Source organism: Lycium barbarum, chromosome 11 (assembly GCF_019175385.1).
Source record: "Lycium barbarum isolate Lr01 chromosome 11, ASM1917538v2, whole genome shotgun sequence".
Classification (NCBI taxonomy): domain Eukaryota; kingdom Viridiplantae; phylum Streptophyta; class Magnoliopsida; order Solanales; family Solanaceae; genus Lycium; species Lycium barbarum.
In genome coordinates this window covers 112,382,088-112,409,653 of record NC_083347.1, presented here as the reverse complement: position 1 = coordinate 112,409,653, position 27,566 = coordinate 112,382,088, and the positions used below count along the sequence as shown (strand labels likewise).

General features: G+C 34.0%; 1 protein-coding gene and 1 non-coding gene across 3 annotated transcripts; one reads left to right on the top strand and one right to left on the bottom strand.

Moving 5' to 3' along the window:
* The first annotated feature begins 11,313 nt into the window (after positions 1-11,313).
* Positions 11,314-20,346, top strand: LOC132617619 (probable serine protease EDA2). 2 transcript variants are annotated; one of them, XM_060332666.1, is made up of 13 exons: positions 11,314-11,543; positions 11,783-11,908; positions 13,119-13,274; positions 14,139-14,321; positions 15,540-15,656; positions 16,189-16,242; positions 16,322-16,393; positions 17,012-17,217; positions 17,348-17,442; positions 18,356-18,430; positions 18,917-19,000; positions 20,027-20,125; positions 20,234-20,346. In XM_060332666.1, the coding sequence occupies exons 1-13, from the start codon at positions 11,382-11,384 to the stop codon at positions 20,239-20,241; spliced, it is 1,437 nt and encodes a 478-aa protein (XP_060188649.1). In that variant the 5' UTR covers positions 11,314-11,381; the 3' UTR covers positions 20,242-20,346. The 2 variants fall into 2 exon arrangements, with proteins under 2 accessions (XP_060188649.1, XP_060188648.1); XM_060332665.1 differs by lacking the exon at positions 20,234-20,346 and having other exon boundaries at positions 11,315-11,543; positions 20,027-20,227.
* A 2,509-nt stretch (positions 20,347-22,855) lies between these two features.
* Positions 22,856-22,926, bottom strand: TRNAE-CUC (transfer RNA glutamic acid (anticodon CUC)). The gene has a single exon. It is a non-coding gene; the product is annotated as a tRNA-Glu (tRNA).
* Between the last annotated feature and the right edge of the window lie 4,640 nt (positions 22,927-27,566).

Sequence of the window (27,566 nt, the reverse complement as noted above, 5' to 3'; positions counted from 1 at the left end):
CGCTTTTTAACCGGGTCATAGTTGATTAGATATAAAATATGAATTTGATTAAATGAGTTTAATGAGTTAAATAAGTCTATTATTAAAAAATATATGGGGCTCTAATGACGTGGCATGCCAACTAGGAGAGAATGAGGCTTTTGAGTTTAGTATTTTTTGAGGAGAATAGTGATACTTCAATGACTTTAATGTCCTAAATGAAACAAAAGTGACTTTTGTAGGAAATCTCTAAACTTGGGTGACCATCCAAGGAATTAACTCTGTATATCTATCCACAAATTCATTGAATTCGCTTCGACACCATAACTGATTTATGTAATTTAGGTTCAATGAGTTTTAAAATTATTACATGAGTATCATGAAACACGATTGTCTACCCCGGTTTCGGATAATCAATTAAATTTGTGGATGAGGTATAGGATATGTGGCTATATCTTTGTGCTTGTGTGATAAAGGGAAAAAATATATGAATATGTTATATAAAGGAGCAATTGATGATCACTGGTTAGCTATGTACTCGTGTATCTATTAATACATAAACGATATTTGATTTAGGTAACGTAAGAATTCGGCACAAGAAATGTGGATCGAATCCGTTTATTGAAAGAGAGATTTATATATTTTGCTATTACGAGAGCTTTTTTGGTAATGTAGAAGCCAACCCCCTAAAAGGAGGGCAAACTTTTCCTAAACCCAAAAAAAAAATAAAAAAAATCAAAACTTCCTTTCAAAATTTTTTTTGGAGGGGGATATGGGGGGGGAGGGGGGGGAAAAAAACCAAAAATAAAAACTTTCCAATACTTTTCATTTAAACAAAATTAATTTTTTTGGGGGTGGGTGGGGGAAGCAAGAAACCAAAAAAAAAAAAAAAAATCAAAACTTCATTTTGTTGTGGGTGGGAGAAGTAAGAAACCAAAAAAAAAAAAAATTCAAAACTTCTTTTCAAGAAAAAAACATTTTTTTTGGGGGGGGGGGGGGGGGGGGGTTGGTGGGGGGGCGGTTGGTGGTGCAAAAAAATAAAAAAAAAAAGCAATACTTCTTTTTTTAAAACAATTTTTTTTTTGAAGGGTGAGGGGTGCAAAAAAACAAAAAGAAAAACTTTTCAATTTTTTTTTATGGGGGGAGGGGGTGGGGGTGGGGAGGGGGGAGGGGTGGGAGGAGGAGTGGGGACCGGTAAAAAAAATCAAATTTTTTTTGTGGGTGGGGGTGTGATGGGGGGGGGGGGGCTGAAAATACAAATAAAGAAAAATCAATACTTTTAAAACAAAAAATTTGGGGGGGGGGGGGGGGTTGCTGGTGAAAAAGCAAATAAAATAACAAAATTTAAAAAAAAAAATTGGGCCGGGGGGGGGGGGGGGGGCGAGGGGTGGAAGGAAGAAGAGTGGGGACTGATAAAAAAAAATTGGGGGTGGGGAGAGGGAGGGGGTGATTGCGCGGAGCGAGGGTTGGGAGGAGGAGGGGGGTGAAAAAACAAATAAAGAAATTAATTTTAAAAAAAAAAAAAATTGGGCCAGGATGGTGGGGGGTGTGGGGGTGGAGGAGGAGGAGGGGGTGCTGGTGAAAAAACAAATAAAAAATATCAAAATTTTTCTTTTAAAAAAATTTTTTGGTGGGGGTGGGAGAGGGCGGCGAGGGTGGGGCTGCGGAGGGGTAGGAGGAGAAGAAGGGGGGCTGGTGGGTTTTTTTTTTTTGATTAAGTTGAGATCTTTTTCTATTTTATAAAAGATTAAGAAGTTTGAAAAAAATACATTTTGAACTCAATCTTCTTAATCCCAAATTTAATTAGATTTTAATTTGATGTGATTCCCACAAGTCATCTATACTAATTTCACAACTAAAAGGTCACTATTAGTTAAATCTTCCGTGTAACTTAAGGCTTCCTCTAAATCTGGCAATTTTTTTATTTTCATTTTAAGGTTGTGCTCACAAGTCACAGCAAATCTTTCCAAGTTGACAAGTTGGATTTGATTTTGACATGGGTGTAGATTCACTGCATCTCCATTCTATTCTCTACCATTTGAGTCTTTCCTTTTTAATTTTTAAAGTTTTGTTTCAATTTGGTGGGTCCCACGCTTAAGAAAAATTTGCACAATTATTTCAATCATTGCAGCACTTCGTTTTTCTCATTCTTCTTTTCTTTTAGCATTTTGTTTTTGTGGGATATTTTCCTTTATAAAATGTACTTGAACCCCCTTTTATTTTTTTTTGCGCGGATTGATCTTCTTCTGGGGTGGTCTTTGGTCTTTAATTTTTGTCCCTCAGATTGGTGGTCTTTAATTTTAATCCTTCGTCTAATATCTCGAGATTCTGAGTTTGAATCCCAATTCAATAAAAAAAAATCACAAGGCAACGGTTTGGATTCGAAAGGCAGAATTTTGCCTTCAAAACTCTGCCTTAATTTTGCGTGAAGGTAAAATTCTGCCTGTAGGCCTAACTTTACTACAAAACTCTGCCTTATAATTTTTTTTTTAACTGAACTGGAGTTCAAACTTCAAACCTCATGGTATTAGGCGAAGGACTAAAATTAAAGATCACCCCAAAATAAGGGCATTCCTGCGAATTGCCCAATCTCTTTTGCCACATCTCTCTTTACTAGATGGCATTAGCTCGTGATAGCACCAGCCCAACAATTTAGCTACCCTTTTTTCATATAAATTCAAAGCATCATTTTGATCATATGACTGATTTTTTTAGAAAAACTAATAGAATTTGAAGAGGAATTTCAAGTTTAAGAAAGTGATTTTGATGAGCTTTTGAAGTGAATTTTTTTCCTACTCATGAAAATTCAACTTTTTTCCGAGTTAAATACATGTCCAAACACAAAAATAGTTCTAATTTTTTCTTTTTAAAAACCGTCTGAAATGCTTGAATTGAAAGAGGGATTGAACACTTTTTATTTTAAGCTTACATCATTATCCAATCAAATTTATCTTTCATCAGTATCCACATGAAGAAAAATATAATTATTTTTTGGATTTTTAAATATAAATCTTAAATATACATTAATCTCAAGAACCTAAATACCTACTACCGTCTCAACATCTGTTTTAATATGTTATTAAGGAAACAAAAGATAAATTAAATGAACAAACATTGAACATTTGTTGTTACTTATTCAAGGGCCACATTTTAAAAAGATCTCAGACCACAACTTTATAGTTAGTTAAAACAGAAGTCCTTTATTTTTAATAATCCAGACAACATCACTAAAACATCATCTATTCTCTAAAATTTTACATCTACTCCAAAATTATAATAGTCCAATTTACTATTCAAGAGTCAAATAAATAAATTTTGATTAAGATCTTCATTTATTTTATGTTTTAACAAAAAAGTTATAGCACTCTGAATTTAGCTCTAAAAGAATTCATGATAAATAATAATAGAATATACATGTCAATATATAGGATTCTACTACACTTTTTTTTTTTAACATGGTGAAATTACACATCTCTGTTTTTGGTTTAAACCAAATACTCTCTCCGTTAACTTATACTTGTCCACTATTCCAAAAATAGATTTTCACTTTTACTTGTCCACTTTCGCATATCAAGAGAAAAGTAATTTATTTTTCCTGTGTTTACCTTTAGCATTAAATACTCATTCCAAATAATTTTCCAACTCCAATACAATTATATACTAATTAATATGGGTATCATGGTAAAATATGCACTTCAATATTATTTCTTAAGGGGTGTGCAAAGTCCATAGTGGACAAGTAAAAGTGAATGGAGGGAGTAGTATGTTTTAATGAAAATAACATTAGGCTAAATTTCTTAAATTCAAATAAAGCTTAATGATTAATGAAACTTACATTATGCTAAATTTCTTATATAAATTCAAATAAATCTTTTTAACGACTAATGATTAATCTAATCAAACCTTTGTTAAATTACAAAGACTAAACAATACTCCCTCCGGATAAAAAAGAGTGTCCACTTAGCCATTTGCACACCTCTTAAGAAAATATTAACTCCTAGAAAAAAATAGTAATTGACTAAACTGCTACGAATTAAATATGTATTGGATTTGATCACATAGCACTTAATAGGGGCAAATCTGAAAAAATAAGGTTAATTCTTTCTTGATTTGATAAGTGGACACTATTTTTGATACAAGAAAAAAAGGCTAAGTGGACACTTTTTTTTATCCGAAGGGAGTAATTAGCAACAAGATATTTTAATATTAATAAAAAAGATAATGAATCAAACACATGATTATCACTTATCAGATCATTATGTTTTAAAAGTGAAAATTGGTTAATTGGAATAAGTTATCCCTGTTGCCTAGCTATAAAAGAACAATATGGAGAACGGAAATCCCATGACCCAATTAGAGGGCCATGACGGGCACCGGAGCTAACCTACTAAGCACCTCATGACATACATACATCACATAATCATACCTGAGTGGGCCATAAGACTAACTAAGTGATATCATAAACTATAAGGGACATGAGCCCAAGAGATATATGCACGTATATAGGTCATCAAACTATGCCCATATATATAAGCCGACAAGGTTGTCAAAATGATATAACAAAATATGGACTGAGAAGATCACAAGACATCTTACTGGACGAATCTGTCTACGAGCCTCTACATAGAGTGCATAATATAATAAGGACGGGACAAGACCCCGCCATGCCCATATATACACAAAAGAATCGTACCAACTGAACTACAACTTCGAAACAAGTGGAGTGCTCCTATACAAACGCTAAGGAAGCAGCCTAAGGGTCTGATCTGTCTACCTGCCTACCTGCGGGCATGAACGCAGCGTCCACAAACAAAAAAGGCGTCAGTACGAATAATGTATTGAGTATGTAAGACATAAATAACAACATAATAAAGATATGAAAGAAATATGAGATAAAAGAACCTGTACATCTGCATGCCTTTTAAGGCGGATAACATGCATGCTTTCCTTTTAAAAAAAACATTTTCATACATATACATATATCATAATACCGTACCCGGCCATATAGGCTCGTCATCCGTACTCGGTCATAACAAGGCTCGGTGTTATTTGTACCCAACTGCAGTGGTGTGCACAATAGGTGTCGTACCCGGCCGACTATAGCCCGGCTTGGTGTGAGAAAATAAATACATATATATATATATATATATATATATATATATATATATATAGTCGTACCCGGCCGACTATAGCCCGGCTTGGTGTGAGAAAATAAAATAAAATATATATATATATATATATATATATATATATATATATATATATATATATAAGCATGCTTGAGAGCCCAAAGAAAAACTATAACTCTATCGGAGTGACGTAAGGTCGGTAAACCTCCGATTATCATTATGGAACTATCATCATCATCATATCTCACCTTGAAGGAACAATGACCATAAGATGAGATTAACATCAATGAGTAAGATCAATAACCATAAGATAAAGATCCATAATCATGAGACAATATCAACAATATCACAAGAACATCGAGAACCATGAGCTTTTAGCATTTCTAGGATTAAGGACATTATGGGTATCATTCGTATAGGTTTGTATCAATGAGATCATGCCATAAGAAAGAAAGGGACAGCCTTAACATACCTTCTCGTCTCCTTAACTACTCAACGTCTATCCTCCCGAGCTTGAAAATCTACATTCAAGACGATTCATACTAAGGTTAAGTTGTTGAAACGCTTATAAGGTCAAACAAAACTAGTAGGTGAGCTAACAAAAATTTGGCAGCATTTCCCCTATATTACTTACTTCCACCAATCTTCAAACAACACCCAAACATCACTAACAATATCAACAATATCATAGGCAAGAGATTATATGCAAACTAGATTCAAATTCCATCCATAGCCAACAACTACAACCCAACACCTTATAACCTTACCTTATAATGTTTCTTCCATAACTATTTTCACATTCAAGACTTGCTAAGCCTTCATATCAACCAAAAATAAGAAATAAAGTGAGAATCATTCCTTATCACTTGAAGAACTTTACCTCACACAATTTACTCCAAAGCTTATCCACCACAATCTCAACTAGAAGCAACAACACACCTCCTCCATGAACTAGCTTAGGGTTTCAAGGTTTGATCTTCTTTGGAAATAGCTTGGGATGATTTGAAATGTTTATGGGTGTTTGAGAGAGCTTAGAGGGTCTAGAAGGATCTGTTTTTGGTGATAAATGAATCCAAGGTTGTGGCCCTTTAATTATAACAAAAGAGAAATTTTCCACTGCCTCAATTTCACGGTCACTTTCATGGACCGTGAAAAATTTCACTGGCCGTGAAAGTGGCCTAGTGGCTCCTCTCCATTGCCTCCAATTCACGGTGGCCAACTAGCATTTTCACGGCCCGTGAAAATGGTCTTCATCCAATTTTCCAACGAAACATATTCTCTTCGATTCTTTTAACGTCTAACCTTTGTAATATTATTCAAACATGTTTAAGGACTTATACATCTCCGAGATACACCCATACTCCTTGTACATAACCCTCCAATGATTTCCAATTGAATCTACGGTGACCAACTTAAAGCGAAACTTTAACGTATACCAAAGACGAGGTGTAATAGGAAAAAACATAAAAGAAATTCAGAGACATTACATGTGTAAAGATGACATCAGGTAGGAGTAGGTAGTGGGGCCCACAGGAACAGATCTTTGCAGTGAACACAGTTATGAAGAATTTTTTAAATTACGAAAAAGAGCTGGGAAATTGTTTGCCTGAGTCAAAACGCACAAGGTAAGAAAAGTTATAAAAGCCCTGATTTGGGGCAAAAATAGACCTCTGAAAAGATGACATCACATACAATATACATTCTTTTAGGGGACATACATGTCATTAAGCAAGTGTTAGTTGGATGTTCCGTCCAACGGAGAAAAGGTACATGAACAGCACCATTTGGTACATCAGCCTTAAAGCTGTTAATTATTGATATTCCGAAAGAGCCCCTAAAGCAGGCATGACGACCTCCAGCTGCTTTAGGGCTCTTCTATATATACTAGGAAGGAAATTGATGAGATATTGATCTTCTTTTCAAAATCATGGCATTTTCTACAAAGAAATATAAAAATATTAGAATTCAAATTAAATAACAACTTAATTCATACATGGTATTTTTCTCTTATCATCATCCTCAAAATTAGTTCATTTGGTTTGATACATATCTAAGTTAGCTACCTCAATTTGTTGCCCCAAAACGACATAATGAAGTTAATTGGTTTAGCTCTAGTTGTTGCTTTCCTCTCAAATTTGCTTACAATCACAAACGGAATCTCAACTACTCAACTTCTTCAGCAAATCCGTTACACACTTCACAGAGCAGTACTTGAACAAATAAAACAATATTTTTTTGTTGTTTTTGTGGTGAACAAATAAAATAATTTGTATCTTTTATGACAAAATTGTGTATGTTGGGTCGGGACAAATTTAATTAAAGAGAAAAAAATTTAATTTCATTCAATAGGACTATGACATGTAATAAATTCTAACTATTTAGAAGAGCCGGTTGGGCTCCTTTTTCATCGTCCAACCGGCTCCTTTTTCGTCGTCCCTTCCAAGTTAAAAATAAATAAATTATGGGCCCCATATATATTAAAAACAACTAATATTAAAAAAAAAAAAAATTGGGCTCCATATTAAACACCAACCAGTATTAAAAAAAAAAAAAAAAAAGTGAAACCCACCAGATCCAAACTCACGGGAAAAAAAAGTGCACCCCATATTAACAAAATCAAGCAATATTAAAAAAAAAAAAGTGAATCTCATATTAAAAAAACAAACAATGTTAAAAAAAAAAGTGCTTAGAAAATCAAACAATTAAATCAATAATGATGGATTCATTGCCACATGCGTATCAACCTATTAGTGGGAGCAAATGAAATTATTGTACAACAACATACTTAAAATACTTATATGTGGACCCCATATTAACAAAATCAAGCAATATTTTTTTTTAAATCAATAATGATGGATTCATTGCCACATGCGTATCAACCCATTAGTGGGAGCAAATGAAATTATTGTACAACAACATACTTAAAATACTTATATGTGGACCCCATATTAACAAAATCAAGCAATATTTTTTTTTAAATCAATAATGATGGATTCATTGCCACATGCGTATCAACCCATTAGTGCGAGCAAATGAAATTATTGTACAACAATATACTTAAAATACTTATATGTGGACCCCATATTAACAAAATCAAGCAATATTTTTTTTAAATCAATAATGATGGATTCATTGTCACATGTGTATCAACCCATTAGTGGGAGCAAATGAAATTATTGTACAGCAACATACTTAAAATACTTATATGTGGACCCCATATTAACAAAATCAAGCAATATTAAAAATAAAAATAAAAAAGTGAATCCCATATTAAAAAAACAAACAATGTTAAAAAAAAAGTGCTTAGAAAATCAAATAATTAAATCAATAATGATGGATTCATTGTCACATGCGTATCAACCCATTAGTGGGAGCAAATGAAATTATTGTACAGCAACATACTTAAAATACTTATATATTAAAATAAGATAGAATTTAATTACTTTTTCATTTTTTCCTTACTCTAATAAATGTGAAAAGAGATTAATGTCATAAAAGAAAAAATACTATTAAATGGAGATCAAATAATTAATAAGGTAAATTAGTGAAATTATAATTCTAATTGACGTTTCCTTAAAAAATCTTGTAAAAAACAACATGACAGGTAAAATGAGTTAAACAAAAAATATTTATTAAAAATTAAAAAATAGAAGTTCTTCATGGACCCATATTAAACATCAACCAGTATTAAAAAACAAAAAGAGAAAAAAAAAAAGTAGAACCCACCACATCCAAACTCATGGGGAAAAAAAAGTGAACCCCATATTAACAAAATCAAGCAAGATTAAAAAAAAAAAAGTGAATCCCATATTAATAAAACAAACAATGTTAAAAAAAAAGTGCTTAGAAAATCAAACAATTAAATCAATAATGATGGATTCATTGCCACGTGCGTATCAACCCATTAGTGGGAGCAAATGAAATTATTGTACAATAACATACGTAAAATACTTATATATTAAAATAACATAGAATTTAGTTACTTTTTCATTTTTCCCTTACTCTAATAAATGTGAAAAGAGATTAATGTCATAAAAGAAAAAATAATATTAAATGGAGATCAAATAATTAATAACGTAAATTAATGAAATTATAATTCTAATTAACGTTTCCTTAAAAAATCGTGTAAAAAATAACATGACGAGTAAAATGGGTTAAACAAAAAATATTTACTAAAAATTAAAAAATAATAGTTCTTCATTTAAATAGAAAATCAAATTTCTACTTTATTTCATTTTAAACATGTAAAGTTAATATAATAATTTGAATTAGAATTATCCAAATCAAAATTTGATAAAAAAAATTATATGTATTACTTTACTATTACTACTATATAGAAGAGCCGGTTTATAGAGGCAAGATCGTCGTCCGTGTTCAGTCCTACATTTTTATTTAAGGGCAAAAAAATCCTTTGTGGTCACACCCACTTTTTTATTTAAGGGTAAAAAAATGACATTTTATAGTTTATATTACCAACTCTTCTAAAAGGTAGATATAAATACTTTATTATATTTCTATTTTTCTATTATATAGAAGTATCGGTTTACCCATGCTTCGTCGTCAGTCACTCTTAAAAAAAAAAAAAGGGTGGACCCCACCCTCTCCAAACTTATGAAAAAAAGGTGGACCCCACCCTCTCCAAACTCATGAAAAAAAAAGTGAATCCCATATTAAAAAAAAAAAAGGCAACGTCAAAAAAAAAAAGGTGCACCTTATATATTAAAAAATCAAACAATATTCATATAATTCCCAAAGTATCCTCATCAAGTCAATAATAGTGGATTCATTGCCACATGCATATCAACCCATTAGTGGGAGCAAATGAAATTATTGCAAGCAAAAAACATGAATCCCGTATTATTACTTTTCTTCAAAATATTTAATTGCTGTATTTGCTATTCCGCCATATCATTTATTTGTTATGTTTACTAAAATAAATATACTTAAAATTTATATATTTAAAAAATAAGATACAATTTAATTACTTTTTTTTTTCATTCTTACTCTAATAAATGTGAAAAGATATTAATATCAAATGAAGATCAAATAATGAATAAGGTAAATTAGTCAAATTATAATTCTAATTCACGTTTCCTTAAAAAACCATGCAAAAGACAACATGACAAGTAAAATGAGTTAAACCGAGAATATTTACCAAAGATTAAAAAATAGCATTTCTTCGTTTAAATAGAAAATCAATTTCTACTTTGTTTCGTTTTAAACATGTAAAATTAATTTAATAATTTGAATTAGAATTATCCAAGTCAAAATTTGATAAAAAAATAATAAGTATTATACACCTTTAAATTAATCGAATTAAAATTGAAAGTATCAACTGATGCTTAAATATTGCTATTATTTTATTTCAAAGAGAGGAAAATAGTTTTCTTTTAAACGATTCTTCTCTTTTAAAAAGTATTAAGAAATTTTCGTAGCAAACATGAATATAATAAAGTTTTAGATACGGAGCACAAACTACAATGTTATATTAATCGTATTTTGAACGCAGTGTGTATATATATATATATATTATCACTATCTAAACACAACTACATATACATAGATACACTATAATCCGAAGTGTTGAGCCCGTGCTATAGGCCATCTAGTAATTATTAAAAAAGTTATACCTGCGCATAAGACATATCTGAACTCTCATTGTCACTTTAAAAAGAAAAAGAAAAAAAATATATTAATGTGCACGTAGTTTTAAGAAAAGGTCAAAAATACCCCTCTATTTTGGGAAAAAAGGCTAAAAATAACCTCCATTATAAATTTGGGTTAAAAATACCTCTCCCGTCATTAAAGTTTTCAAATATATATCTGTCTTAACGGAAATCCCGATAATAACCCGATTTCATTTTTAAACTCGCTCCAGCGACCCAACTAAATAAAAATCTATATGCGACCAATGAGAAGCTGTCATGTAATAAATGAAATTATTAATTGGGTTTTAAAATGAGTCCGTTAAAAATAGGAATATTTTAAGCCCTAAAGGTTAATGTTAGGGGTATTTTAGGTCCCAAAGGTTAACATCTGAGATATTTTAGACTCCAAAAGTTAATGTTAAGGATATTTTAGGCCCCAAAAATTAATGTCCGAAATATATTAGGTTCCAAAAAGTGGATGGATCAAATTTACTAGTTGAAGGATATTTTAGGCCCTTTTCCATTTTATGTATCAGACTTGTCATCCTCAAAATTGGTTTGATATGTAATAAGTATAAGCTACCTCAATTTGTTGCCCCAAAACGACCAGAGTAAACAAAACCAAATGATGAAGTTAACAACCTTAGCACTAGTTGTAGCTTTCTTGTCAAGCTTTCTTACAATCTCAAACGCAATCTCAACCTCTCAGTTTCTTCAACAAAAAAGCAAGTACTTGACAAAAGAAGAACACTGGTTCAATCAAACTCTTGATCACTTTTCCCCTTACGTAATAATAATATTCCTCTTCTTCTTCTTTTTTTTTTTTTTTTGTTCATCTAGACCTATCTTTTTGTTATTTATTTTTGGGGGAACCCTTTTGTTAAATCGATTTGTATTCATAGGAAAGATAGTTTGTTAAGAATGATTAAACTAGTTCAAGATAAAAAGATGGCTAAAGCATAAAGTTGCATTTGTTACAGTAGATCGGTCCATTGTATAGCTATAACTTGCTGCTGCAATTTGTAGGATCATCGTAAATTTGGACAGAGGTACTATGAGTTTCTTGACTATTTCCGGATTCCTGATGGACCGATATTTTTGAAAATTTGTGGAGAAACTGCATGCAGCGGGATACCGAACGATTACCTCAGTGTAAGTTGATAGTCTTTACTTCTGATACTCTACTCTATTCCTAGTGATGGCATTCTTAAAATTCTTGTTTTATCCTTTTATTTTGTTTCTCAGGACCATCAGTTTTTGTCATGTCCCTTCCCCTCTTTTGGTTCAATGTTAGGTTATGTAGGGAATATAAATTTATAATACAAGGAGTGTAGTAATAATTGGATTATTGGTGCATATGAAATGTTGGTTGGACTTTCGGTTCATAATTTTAATGCTGGATGTAAAATGTGCGTTTGGTTTTTGTTGGGTGTGTCCATAGTTTTAAACTGGAGAAAGATTAGTGCTTGTTTGAGTCATGAGAGACTTAAATCAAAATCACAAGTGGATGTTTTGCTGATAATCCATGTGTCTTTTTTCAAGGAGGCGTTTACTGGCAACCATTCCCATATATTTTGTGCATTTTGCAGTTTGTCTTTCAAAAAAAAAAAAAAAGAAAAAAACAGTCTCATATAATACATCACTTCCTTGTTATTTTAAAGTATATTATGGTCGGATAAAATCTTACTCAGTGAAGGTGTAATAGTAACCCTCTTCACACTTTTTTCTTTTTGTCAAATGAAACTTTTGATAAGGTTTTGAAAATTGAGAACGAAGATTGGCCCTTTCTGAAATCACCACTAAAAAGCTTGTAAGCATCGGTTGGTTATCAAAGTGTTAACCAAATGGTCCATTCAGTTTCTGAAATACTTCTAAAATAATAATCTTTGTGAAACCAAATTCAAGAAGTGCCATTCTACAAGTTTTAAGTTACTGTAAATCTAAAATTATTAGGAATTCTTATTATCTAACACAATCATGTTTTCAGTTTTTGTAATTAAATTAAGGTGTAGGGGTAAATTTGTCATTTCAGATGCTCATATCTTTATTGCTAATACAAGTATTCATATTCCGCATCATGTCCCGTGTAAAATACTACAGGATTTCCCACATGAGTGATGTGGAACATGATTTATTATATTAGAAACAAAAATGGTAACCGAGCACCCACGTAAGAATGCAGATTTTATACTGAGGTTATTTTGAATCCAAACAACTTCTGGCTGTGACAATGACTTGTCGTGTAGAGCAATGGAAGGCTAAAAGCCTAAAACCATAAGCTGACTTACTTTTACGTTTGGTTTGAGGACTGGACGGTAATTTGTACTCCGCCTGAAACTTCTGAACCTTGCATGTCTAACAGGTTTTAGCGAAGAAGTTTGGAGCTGCTGTCGTTACTCTTGAGCATCGGTATTATGGGAAGAGTTCACCCTTCAAATCCTTAACAACTGGGAATCTGAAATATTTGTCATCAAAACAGGCACTTTTTGACTTGGCAGCTTTCAGGAATTTCTATCAGGTCGGCATCTTAATCCTATTTCCTTTATCTGTGGTAATATTCATCAATCCGAAGCCTGTGGTAATATTCATCAATCCAAAGCCTGTCACTTCTTACCATCCAGCTCGATAGCTCGTGGGATTACCTCGATAGGGCTGTCAAAATGGTTAAGAAAAAAAGTAACCATCCGATCCATTAGACATGGGTTGGATTACTGACTTTTTAAAAAAGGATCAAATATAGATATTATCCACTAAAAATGGACATCCAGATAGATAATATGGATGTCCATTTTATCAATACCCATTTGTCTGGTTTTTTATTTTTCATGAGTTCTTGCTTTGGGAGTCTTAAGCTTATTTTGGCTTTTACCTTGTGTTCTCACCTGATCGGTTAACCCATTTTTAATCCGTGTTAAATATGGGCGCGCCGGATACTTTATCCCTTTTTGTTTAACCCGTTTTCGACCCGCCATATCCAACCTGACTGTTTTCCACTCCTAACTGCTATCTCTAATCTGATAGCATGATATTATTGGGATAAGCCAACCTCCAAATTTTGCGGCGCCATGGATAACATGCCTTGGAATTATAGAACTTGGCCTAGAACTTACTTAACATCTGAAGACCCATATTTTAGGGGGGTAGTCTGGTTCTTGTTGGTGAATGCATCTTATGTATGTTCAAAATGACAATAAAATAATTTATTTTAGGGGCACGTGAATTGATGAGCCTTTAGTTGGCACCGTAAAGCTAACCACATCGTATCTAGATGCGTACATATAAGTCTATGTTACATCCCTGATTTATTTTCCACTTCCCAACTCCGCTTTTTACCCCTTTGCATGATTAGTTTTCGGTGGATAATATTTCTGATATGTTGCAGGAGTCGTTGAACGTGAAGCTCAACAGATCCAATATTGAAAACCCATGGTTTGTCTTTGGTGCTTCATACTCAGGAGCCCTCAGTGCATGGTTCCGCTTGAAGTTTCCTCACCTAACTTGTGGAAGCCTTGCAAGCTCTGCAGTAGTTCAAGCAGTTTACAGCTTTTCAGAGTTTGACAAACAGGTAAAATTGTGCTTCTGTGATTGTTTATATTTATGGATATTTTCTTCTTGTCAGGATCAGGTGGTTATACAACGGAAAGCTTTTTGGATATTCTTTATTATATTTCTATCTTTCTTAGGTGGTCTTTTGGATTGTAAAACATTTTGTTTTTGGTCCAGCCCTTTCCCGGATCCCGTGCATAGCGGGAGCTGGGAGCACCGGGCTGCCCTTATTTTTGTCTTATTCTGTTTTTGGACGGGGGACTTGGTTTCCTTATATGGTCTTGGGCAATTCTCACTAAATGAGCAAGCTAGCTTTTGGGGTTGAGTTAGGCCCAAGGTCCATTTCTTTACGTGGTTATCAGAGCCAAGCCCTCAGCCGAGCCTCAAACCCCATTCCTATACTTTGCTACCCGAGCCCATATTATTTTATCAACGCTCCAGTTGGCAGGCCTGGGTGTGTGTGTGTGGGGGGGTGGGGGGTGGGGGGGGGTGTCCAAAACTACCTCATTGGTTGTGGTTGTGGATGGGTGATTTGGCTCTTTATGTGGTATTGGAGAATCATCACCTCGTGCTTTTGGGGTTGAGTTAAGCCCAAGGTCGATTTTGTGCTTATGGTTATGTTTTGTTTTCCAGAAAGAATTACTTTAGTTTGTAGTAATTGTTTTGTTTTCCGGACAAACAGGCTTACTAGAATATTCCTTAAAAAATTAATGATGAGAGAAATAAAATAAACGCGGGGGGGGGGGGGACCACAAGCTGTCCTCAATCACCAAAGGAGGAAGACGATCATTGAGAATAAAGCCCTCTAATTCCTATACAAGTCTGAAAGTGACAGGCTATATAATAAGGTTATGTACTTTATAACACGTAAAGCCTATATTCCTCCTTAATACCAAAATATTTTCGATAATTGCTTATTCCAAAAGAGCACTTTAGCTATTGTCAGTATTAAAATTACGTAAATCATTCAAAAGCCTTCAAGTTTCAGGCGGAACTTTAATGCTCCAGATGGAAGGAGCCTACAAGAAATGTCTAAACGTTAGGCTGGATAAGCTAGAAAAGGAAAGACTTTCAAGAGAATATGTCCCAAAAGAAAGCTTACAAGAGAATAGACCCAAACACCATGAAATTGAGACACTGTGACTTTAGAATGTTTGCTTTTGTGGCTCTGTTTTGGATTTTTCGGACACAATTTCTTAAGGATCAGTAAATTTGACTCCTGATCGTCCTACTATAGGTTGGTGAATCTGCTGGTCCAGAATGTAAAGCAGTGTTGCAAGAAATTACCCAACTAGTAGAATCAAGACTTGCATCAAATCGCAAGGACCTTAAAGCGTTGTTTGAGGCTGATGAGGTATCAAACTTCTAACTTTTTGTTTGTGTTTTCCATGTTGGTTGTGGTTTTTTCTATGAATTCTTTACTGTCTTCTAGAAGAGTTCTCTGATATCGTATTCTCGATCACCTAAAGCAGCATATGGGTGATGATATCTTTGTTAACTCTGGAAACTAATTATCACACTGCATTGCTCTTTTCATTATATTCCTTATGTTTTTGTATCTTAATTTGATTAGACATGAAGAAGAATATAAAGAGAACTTCTGAATCTTGCGTCTTGCACCAAATGTGTGTAAGAAATAAAACAAATTACTCTTTGAATCATATGGTGTTAAATATGTCATGTGAACCGCTATAATAGATAGTCCTTTTATTTTTGTCGTCGAAAGAAAAAATTTTGTTCAACCAAATATTTTTATGCTTTCAAGGTATGATCTAATTGGTGACCAGTAATAAACATGTTACATCATGTTCTCAATTAAGGAGAGGATACATAGTTATTTTGCTCTATTTTATTAGTCTAACAGACGAACTTCTGTTTTCTTGCAGCTGAGAAATGATGGAGACTTCCTGTACTTTGTGGCAAATGCTGCAGTTACAGCAGTATGTATAAAACACTCATACAATATTCTCTATTGAATGAGTTCGTACATTTCCTAATTGAAAGTTTTCGACGTTTTAGATTCAATATGGAAGTCCAGACAGACTATGCATCCCGCTACTTGAAGCAAAGAAGTCTGGGAAAGATTTAGTGGTATGGTTTTGTTTGTTGCAACCCCCCGACCTGACCCCGACTGATTATTTTTCTCCAAAAGCTGACTTGACCATTATTTAAAGTGAAATCAGGACTGATTAATCTACTAACTAGGGAAAGGTAAAATAAGATTCAATATTCAAACTTTCTGCATTCCAGGGTTAAATTTAAAAGTTGTTTAGGTAGTTGTGGTAAACATTATCAAATTTCACTTGTCTAAAGTGAAACAGCGCATTCATTTTGGTAGAAAGGAGAACCTTTGTTCATAATTTTACACAAGCTGATCTTGTATACAATGCAAAGACAAAAATAGAACTTGCACTGGCATTGTAACTCAGCTTTTGGAGATACTGGCTTGAACAAAGAAAGTAAAATTCATAGACATACTTCTTTTGGAAGCCTGTCAGAAATATTCATGAAGAGAATTCTTCAGCAAGGAACAGAAGTTTTGTTTAGATACCCAGATTTATACGATATGCTTTTGTATTTTCTTAGAACCAGTAGTTAAACAAAAGAACACTTGATTAGGTTCTGACAGTGTATATTTCCTATATTGGAGACAGCATAAGTAGATATTCACATGGATGTTTGAGTGTTTGTTGTATTTCTTATCTGCAGAATGCATATGCCACCTATGTGAAGGAGTACTATGTTAAGACTTTTGGGGTCAGCGTCAAAACATACGATCAGGAAAATCTGAAAAGCACTGCTGTAAATGGTGATACTTCTGACCGCTTGTGGTGGTTCCAGGTCTGCACAGAAGTTGCATATTTTCAGGTTGCACCCTCGAATGATAGTATTCGCTCTTCTAAAGTTGATACCAGGCACGTATCTTACTCTTGAACGTCTATAACCAATATTTCTTTGCTTTGTTCACTAAGCCATTTCCACTTGTTTAGTCCAGTGTGACCCTCTGGTGAGCTGACTTCATAATTCAATAATTGATCCGTGCAGATACCATTTGGACCTGTGCCGGAATGTCTTTGGAGCCGGTATCTATCCTGATGTTGATGCAACTAACTTGTACTATGGAGGCACCAAAATTGCTGGTAATCATTCGCTAGTTATTTCTAGCGGTCTCATTTCTGCCTTTTTTTCCCCTCCTGATTTGATATATATGTTAATTGGATATGCTTGAGTTATTTAAAAGAAAAAGAAGGAAGAATCAGCTGTCCACTCGGGTGCATCTTATATTCATTACCCTTGTTGTTTTATGTAAATCAGTCGTGCTTTGCTGTAAACATTAGATAGCTAAACCAACGGTCCTAACATTCACAGCAAACCCTGATCATTTTACAAAGTGATGACACGACATTACTATAGGCTTAAACTTGTCTTATTGGTTAAAGAAAAGCAAATAACCACCTCAACCCAACTTTGGGGGGGGGGGGGGGGGGGGGGGTAAATACTTGATATATTAATGGTTGTGTTCTAGAGTATGGTCAGTCTCTTTAACCATTTAAAGGAAGGTGTATGTTTTATCTTTGAAAATGTTAAAACATTGTTTTTTGGGGTTGATGACTCTCAGATTGGACTCAATATCTTTTTTTGATGAAGCAGATTGGACTCAATATCTAATTGGACGCAATGTCTGGCATTTGGAATTTGCCCTCATACGAGTAACACCTAGTTCTTAGGGTCCCTATAACCTCTCATTCTATCCTATGTTGTTTATGTCCTCTAGGCTCTAAACTTGATCCGCATGTTTCGTGATTGTAGAACAGTATTATCCTGTTTCAATCAAAGAATAGAACATTTCTTTGACTTGTCTTTGTTTCCATAGGTATTTTGTCACGCCATTTTCCCTTTGGCTTAGACTTTTTCTTAAAAGAAAAACAATGTCGGAGAGGGTGTGAGCTCTAGTTGGATGAACAGTCATTTAGTTCTTCACTTAATCTTTTCTTCAATGTGGAATATTTATGGAATTACAAACTTCATTATGTTAAAAATTTATTTTGGCAGGGTCAAAGATTATCTTCACAAATGGATCACAGGACCCCTGGCGACATGCATCCAAACAGACTTCTTCCCTAGAGAGTAAGTTTTAGGCTGCTTTAATAGTGAAACTAGATGGTAGTGTATTGTACCATGACAGATGCACAGCCTTTATTAATGCTTGTTTTAATTCCTTTAAAGTAAAATGGACCATGCACCTTTCAATAAATAAATAAGCATGTAAGGAGTAAAGGTTTGGAAAGTAAAATGAAACACAGTCCAGTTTTAAAAATTAAGGTTTGGAAGCTGTTACCCTTATTGAAAATTCATCTGCTAATGTGATCCATAACTTCATACATATTACTATGAACTCGTCTGCAACAATTGATAATTCATTTATCTGCCTTTTGATTTTAGTATCAACGGGGCTGGCTTATGTATAATGACTGTGTCATATGATTCTCTCAGAAACAAAATGGCTTATGCTAAAAGTACTTCTGAAAGTGACAATTTTGTTGAGGCCACTCACTTTAAATTGTTGTACTGCAAGTATTTTTCTTGTTTCTGAGACCTCTTTTCAACTTTCAGTGCCTTCATACATAATCTCTTGCCATAACTGTGGCCATGGAACTGACATGCGGGGCTGCCCCCAATCTCCCTTAGTCCCTGAAGGTATGCATGTATCCGATCTCGATGTTAACTGTGTAGAATTTACTGGTTTGGCATATCCACTAGTATGATGGACATGAATATTCTTACAGCAATTATTGTTCTTATTTTCTTTAAACTCTAATTATGTTCTCAACTGTGACTCTGAACTACTGCATACATAGGTAGCACTTTCAATACAATGAGAAATGAATTGTGAATTTCAATGGAAGAAATGTAAAATCCTATCACATAAGATTATCCTAAGGGGATGACAAGAGAAGGAAATTTTTAGTGTGGTTAATCTTAGAAGGAGCAAGCAGATTTTGTGTAACGAGTGTGGGGAAGATGCAAGCCGTATTTAAGTGCAATCGTGAATTTTTTCACAGCTTTGACCATGTCTTTTTGTTATTTGACATATAATTGGGTGTTATTAGAGATGGTGTCAGAGTAGTTGCAATGTAGAGGCTAAAGAGAATTGGAAAGGTTTCAAAAAAAGCAGTGTGGAAAGTGACTTTATTTGCTCATTAATAAAGCATTTTGACTCTTTAAAAAAACTCAAATGATCAAAATTCCAATTTTTATGTTTTTTCTTAAGTTTGTAATTTGTTTGATCATATCAGTACTGTACAAGAAGAGTTTTTACTGATCCTGAGGGTTCTAATTTCTGCAACTTTCTTAGTTAGTGATGGCAGAATATCCACACTTTTGTAAGAGTGTACTTGAACAATCTCACAACAATAGTTGGATAGTGTTAGCTTGCTAACCAAATAAAATTAGTCAAAGTTAGCATCAAATGGGACAATTGTCTGAATATAGCCTCCGGTCTCCACACATTATAAGAACATCAATCTGATTAGCTGTGGTATCATATTGTCATTCCAATATTAGAAAGCTTCTTTGCACATCATTTCACAAAGTTTACCAGCAATGTCCAGCATGGCTTTGTGTATTAATCTTCAACTTGTCTTAGACGTGATGCTTTGTGAAGTTCCTCCTTATGAAACAATGAACCGTGACACATTTCATGACAATACTTTGATATCACAGGTGACGCCAAAAACTGCAGTTCCCCTGATGCAGTTCGGAAAGTAAGGGAAAAGATTGTTGAACATATAGATTTGTGGCTGTCCCAGTGCCAGGTTTCAGGTAGGAGTTCAATGTGAAAAAATCATCTCAGCATTGTACTACACACATAGAAGTATTACTTTATGTCCTTTTAACTAACCACTAAATAATGTATCTCGTCGTGGGCAGATGTATAGTTGCGATGTATAGTTGCTCATCCATGAACGATGTCATCGTGTATCTCGTGTACTGTGACTTAGTAATGAATATGAATAATTATTCTCGAGTTTCCTTTCTTAAAAGCTCTTGCATTATGTAATGTTGCGTTAGCAGAACTATGGCTCGCAGTTTGACCATGATTGTTGTTCACATGGCATCATAGAAGTTCATTCTTGTACAAAACTGTCTCGTTTAACATATATAAGCAGGATCTTTGTCAGGTTGCTTGTATATAAGTTACTGGGAAATTTTTGTAAAATGGCTTGTTTTGAAATGGTAAATATAGCCCTTTTATTATCCAAAGGCAAGCATTGATTTAGAATATCCAACTTTTCACCTATTTGGCTATTTGGAATGTCTGAGTTCTTTCTTTTCTCAAACTCCATACCCCTAAAATAATTGTAGAGTCGTGGGTGGCCCCAAAGCGGAATTGACTGGTGCTTTCAAATAAGTTCTTGTAACATGTATGATCTATATGCTAAAGTTGACAATCAAGTTTTGCCTAGGAAAAAGGAAATGAATGGCAACTATATACAGGCTTGGTCTTATAACTTAGTGATTTTTCGAGTGGCGATAAATCTGAGTTAGCTTCTCTGAATTTGCTGTGATACTTATCAGCACTGGTGTACTGTAGAACTGAGATTACAACAACACATCCAGTGTAATTCCGCAAGGGGGATCGGGGGAGGGTATAGAGTACGCAGACCTTACCCCTACCTTGGATCCAAGGTAGGGAGGCCAAAAGATCCTCGGCTCAAGAAAAAGTAGGACAAAAGGTCAGATAAGAATCGACAAAAGTAAAGGAGCCATGGCACAATACTATAAATAAGCATTATGAAGAAAAGTAACAAGTAACTGTAACAAACTAATACAATAAACGACTAATCTTCTACCTTAATCCGTGTCCTCCACAACCTCCTATTTCTTGAATTGACGAACATCTTTGTATCTCTACAATAGCAGTAGTCAGTCCAGTTCTTAATCCAAATTTTGTACGTCGTTCCATCTCTTAACATTTAACCAAACGACCCCTACATGTCATAAGGACAAACCATTCTTGAGGAATTATAAACTACTATTATGCGTCGGCCTTGGCTACATCACAAGTTTCATCGTGAACATGTGTGAAGTTTGGTTCAGATGACAGTAGGCGCATGCATATATACATGCTTGGTCTTATAACTTAGTGATTTTTCGAGTGGCGATAAATCTGAGTTAGCTTCTCTGAATTTGCTGTGATACTTATCAGCACTGGTGTACTGTAGAACTGAGATTACAACAACACATCCAGTGTAATTCCGCAAGGGGGATCGGGGGAGGGTATAGAGTACGCAGACCTTACCCCTACCTTGGATCCAAGGTAGGGAGGCCAAAAGATCCTCGGCTCAAGAAAAAGTAGGACAAAAGGTCAGATAAGAATCGACAAAAGTAAAGGAGCCATGGCACAATACTATAAATAAGCATTATGAAGAAAAGTAACAAGTAACTGTAACAAACTAATACAATAAACGACTAATCTTCTACCTTAATCCGTGTCCTCCACAACCTCCTATTTCTTGAATTGACGAACATCTTTGTATCTCTACAATAGCAGTAGTCAGTCCAGTTCTTAATCCAAATTTTGTACGTCGTTCCATCTCTTAACATTTAACCAAACGACCCCTACATGTCATAAGGACAAACCATTCTTGAGGAATTATAAACTACTATTATGCGTCGGCCTTGGCTACATCACAAGTTTCATCGTGAACATGTGTGAAGTTTGGTTCAGATGACAGTAGGCGCATGCATATATACATGCTTGGTCTTATAACTTAGTGATTTTTCGAGTGGCGATAAATCTGAGTTAGCTTCTCTGAATTTGCTGTGATACTTATCAGCACTGGTGTACTGTAGAACTGAGATTACAACAACACATCCAGTGTAATTCCGCAAGGGGGATCGGGGGAGGGTATAGAGTACGCAGACCTTACCCCTACCTTGGATCCAAGGTAGGGAGGCCAAAAGATCCTCGGCTCAAGAAAAAGTAGGACAAAAGGTCAGATAAGAATCGACAAAAGTAAAGGAGTCATGGCACAATACTATAAATAAGCATTATGAAGAAAAGTAACAAGTAACTGTAACAAACTAATACAATAAACGACTAATCTTCTACCTTAATCCGTGTCCTCCACAACCTCCTATTTCTTGAATTGACGAACATCTTTGTATCTCTACAATAGCAGTAGTCAGTCCAGTTCTTAATCCAAATTTTGTACGTCGTTCCATCTCTTAACATTTAACCAAACGACCCCTACATGTCATAAGGACAAACCATTCTTGAGGAATTATAAACTACTATTATGCGTCGGCCTTGGCTACATCACAAGTTTCATCGTGAACATGTGTGAAGTTTGGTTCAGATGACAGTAGGCGCATGCATATACTAAGGGGTCGTTTGGTTCATGGGATATCGAGGATAAATTTATACCCACCCTATTCATGGGATATCGATGATAACTTTATACCCACCCCGTCATTTATCTCAATTAGTCCGAGGATTATAATCCCAGGACTAAAGACCTACGGCTTGAAACGGGGAAAAAGTAAATTTTCCATTGCCGGGACTTGAACCCGGGTTTCGGGTGAGAGCCGAGTATCCTAACCAACTAGACTACAACGGATATGTTTAAACATTCCCCATCCATCAAATAACTATTAGACCTTTAGCATGCAATTGCAGAATCGAAATTTTAGCCTACCTGCCAGATCATAAATGTTCTGCAAATATATGGATTTTCCACTCTACTGATATCGATAAAAAAAAACTACTTACACGAAAATCACAAGTTGTTACTTCAAAAGATATTGAAGAAAAGTGAAAAGAGAAGATGAAACATAAAACATTACTTGCAAGTTCATATGCTTTGAGTCACGATTCACGACTACATACATCATTTCTTCCCATGCTCGTATATAATTAGCCTTTTCCCACACATTCCCATATGCATATACTAACAACGAAGGCATCTTTGTGTTGGGATTTGTTTAAATATAATTATTATTATTTTAAATTTAAAAAATTAAGTGAAAGGATGTGGCTTTTATCAAAGGGTGTGTTGGTTATTAAATACTTTATCTATAAAAAGACCTAAACGTTACTTTGCAGAAATTACTTTTCTTTCTCTGCAAAGTAACTTTTTCTTCTTCTCAAACCTTTTGCAAATATTTCTTCTCTCCAATTCCAAAAGATCAAGTTCAAGTTTTTGCTTTCCTATAGAATTTCTTCACTATTTGCTTAGTGCAGAAATTTAAAGGTTTGTCATATCCACTAAAACTATTTGCATAAATCTCATAGCAATCTCGCAGAGAAGAGGGAGCAAATATCATTTTTAGGAAAGCGTTTCGTACGTGTTTTAAGCCTCCAATCCAGTGTTCTTTATTCATATTTTTCCAACATTTTGTTCCAAAAGTGAAATGGAGGACAAAGTTATTTTATTTCAAATTGTTCAAAGGTATATAAATTTTGCCCAATTTCCTATAATATATGATGTATAAGTTTGTAACTTATGCATATCAAGAGTAGGCGGTAAACCTCCGATTATCATTATGGAACTATCATCATCATCATATCTCACCTTGAAGGAACAAGGACCATAAGATGAGATTAACATCAATGAGTAAGATCAGTAATCATAAGATAAAGATCCATAATCATGAGACAATATCAACAGTATCACAAGAACATCGAGAACCATGAGCTTTTAGCATTTCTAGGACTAAGGACATTATGGGTATCATTCGTATAGGTTTGTATCAATGAGATCATGCCATAAGAAAGAAAGGGACAACCTTAACATACCTTCTCGTCTCCTTAACTACTCAATGTCTTTCCTCCCGAGCTTGAAAATCTATATTCAAGACGATTCATACTAAGGTTAAGTTGTTGAAATGCTTATAAGGTCAAACAAAACTAGTAGGTGAGCTAACAAAAATTTGGCAGCATTTCCCCTATATTACTTACTTCTACCAATCTTCAAACAACACTCAAACATCACTAACAATATCAACAATATCATAGCCAAGAGATTATATGCAAACTAGACTCAAATTAATCCCAAATCCTCCTTTCAAATTCCATCCATAGCCAACAACTACAACCCAACACCTTATAACCTTTCTTCCATAACTATTTTCACATTCAAGACTTGCTAAGCCTTCATATCAACCAAAAATAAGAAATAAAGTGAGAATCATTCCTTATCACTTGAAGAACTTTACCTCACACAATTTACTCCAAAGCTTATCCACCACAATCTCAACTAGAAGCAAGAACACATCTCCTCCATGAACTAGCTTAGGGTTTCAATGTTTGATCTTCTTTGGAAATAGCTTGGGATGATTTGAAATGTTTATGGGTGTTTGAGAGAGCTTAGAGGGTCTAGAAGGATCTGTTTTTGGTGATAAATGAACCCAAGGTTGTGGCCCTTTAATTATAACAAAAGAGAAATTTTCCACTGCCTCAATTTCACGGTCACTTTCATGGACCGTGAAAAATTTCACTGGCCGTGAAAGCGGCCTAGTGGCTCCTCTCCACTGCCTCCAATTCACGGTGGCCAACCAGCATTTTCACGGGCCGTTCAATGGTCTTCATCCAATTTTCCGAGGAAACATATTCTCTTCGATTCTTTTAACGTCTAACCTTTGTAATATTATTCAAACATGTTTAAGGACTTATACATCTCCGAGATACACCCATAGTCCTTGTACATAATCCTCCAATGATTTCCAATTGAATCTACGGTGCCCGACTTAAAGCGAAACTTTAACGTATACCAAAGACGAGGTGTAATAGGAAAAAACATAAAAGAAAGTTAGAGACATTACATATGTAAAGATGACATCGGGTAAGAGTAGGTAGTGGGGCCCACAGGAACAAATCTTTGCAGTGAACATAGTTATGAAGAATTTTTTAAATTACGAAAAAGAGCTAGGAAATTATTTGTCTGAGTCAAAACGCACAAGGTAAGAAAAGTTATAAAAGCCCAAATTAGGGGCAAAAATAGACCTCTGAAAAGATGACATCATATACGATATACATTCTTTTAGGGGACATACATGTCATTAAGCAAGTGTTAGTTAGATGTTCCGTCCAACGGAGAAAAGGTACATGAACAACACCATTTGGTACAACAGCCTTAAAGTTGTTAATTATTGATATTTCGAAAGAGCCCCTAAAGCAGGAATGACGACCTCCAGCTGCTTTAGGGCTCTTCTATATACCAGAAAGGAAATTGATGAGATATTGATCTTCTTATCAAAATCATGGCATTTTCTACAAAGAAATATAAAAATATTAGAATTCAAATTAAATAACAATTTAATTTATTCATGGTATTTTTCTCTTATCATCATCCTCAAAATTAGTTCATTTGGTTTGATACATATCTAAGTAAGCTACCTCAATTTGTTGCCCCAAAACGACAGAATGAAGTTAATTGGTTTAGCTCTAGTTGTTGCTTTCCTCTCAAATTTGCTTACAATCACAAACGGAATCTCAACTACTCAACTTCTTCAGCAAATCCGTTACACACTTCACAGAGCAGTACTTGAACAAATAAAACAATATTTTTTTTGTTGTTTTTGTGGTGAACAAATAAAATAATTTGTATCTTTTATGACAAAATTGTGTATGTTGGGTCGGGACAAATTTAATTAAAGAGAAAAAAAAATTAATTTCATTCAATAGGACTATGACATGTAATAAATAATCTATATATAATATAAAGCTAGGCATAGACAAGGTGATGTGGCACCTCTCTATGACCTAGAAACACATTTATTTATTTTCTCCTTTTTTTTTTTTGAATTTTTCTTGCTTTTAATCCCTTTTATTGAAATTATATCCCTCTTAAGAAGTCCAAAAAACCACCTTATTAATTTTCATAATAATATAAATCTATCATAACCGTCACAGAAAAGGTTAGATCAAAGACTATTATCTCTTACCTTTCCTATAATTAGCATTTACTTCCCTTTAATAAGTATTCATTATGTATTAATAGATAAAATAATGTAGCAAGACGTGCAATTCTGGCCCCAAAAAAAAAACGTATACCTCTTCCTCCTCCCTCTAATTAACATTATCAATAATTAACACAATGTACTAATTGATACTGGACCTTTGATATATGTACTAATTTTAACAATTTCTACAGCTTAGTCACTTTTTTTACAGCTTGCCTGCAAACTGTTGCCCAAAATGAATGCTTCTCTTATCATTTGAGGCTATGGGTCGTTCCCTCCTTTGATTTCATATACAAGTTTGTCATATACAACTGAAGCACAAGGATGATGAGCAGCTTACAAAAAAGAGAAAAGAATAACAAATCAGGAATAGTGTCTTTTCTTTTTCTTTCCTTTTTATTTAGACTTCTAAAAGAGAGCTCTTATCCATGTAATGCTATGATTATAGGATATGAGTTGCTTCGTGATTTACATACAGAAATTGATGTGTTTTGGTACTCCTTCGACTATACTTGACTCGCATCCCAAAAATATAATACATGGCTTGCTAGAATTTACCACATTTAAAGGTATCTTCTTTTTCTTCTTATAATTAAGGTGTTTAGCTTTCATTAACACTATTTCTCAAAGCATCTAAATACCAAAAGGTTTGATCTTATTTGAAAAATATTGTCGATAAAATTATATTCTCTTCTAGATAGAGTTGATTGATTGAGAAAAAAATTCAAATACTTAATTTTGTCATAAATAGTATGTTCCTCTTTTTAAACTATTGCGTCATCTTCATTTTCCAGGTATCAAATTTTCCTCCACACTAATGAATATGGAAATTTTCGACATGAAGGGGTAAGCAAAGAACTCTTTTTATAATAATATTAAGTATTATTATTGTTGTTATTTAATTTTCAGGTCATTTTTATTGTAAGAATTTTCAACTCTTTTTGCCTTTAACTTATGATATTATGATATTTTGGGTTTGATATTGTATATATGTTAAAGGAGAAAGGAATAGAGATGATAAAGGGTATAAAAGAATTGATCATAAAGATTTTGTAAACTTTCCAAATAAGTGGAAGCATTTGAATATTTCACAAATGAATTGTGAACAGTGCAATTCAATTTGAAAAAGATGTCGAAGTAGTTTTACTTTTTTTCATTTCGTTGTCTTTTCCTTCTTCTTTTTCCTTGGTTAGAAATTATGTTAAAAGCTTTCTGTAATTATGTCTAAAACATAGTATGTGAATACGTTTTTTGGTTCTTGAATTTCATGGCAACACTATCGGAAGTTACGAATTAC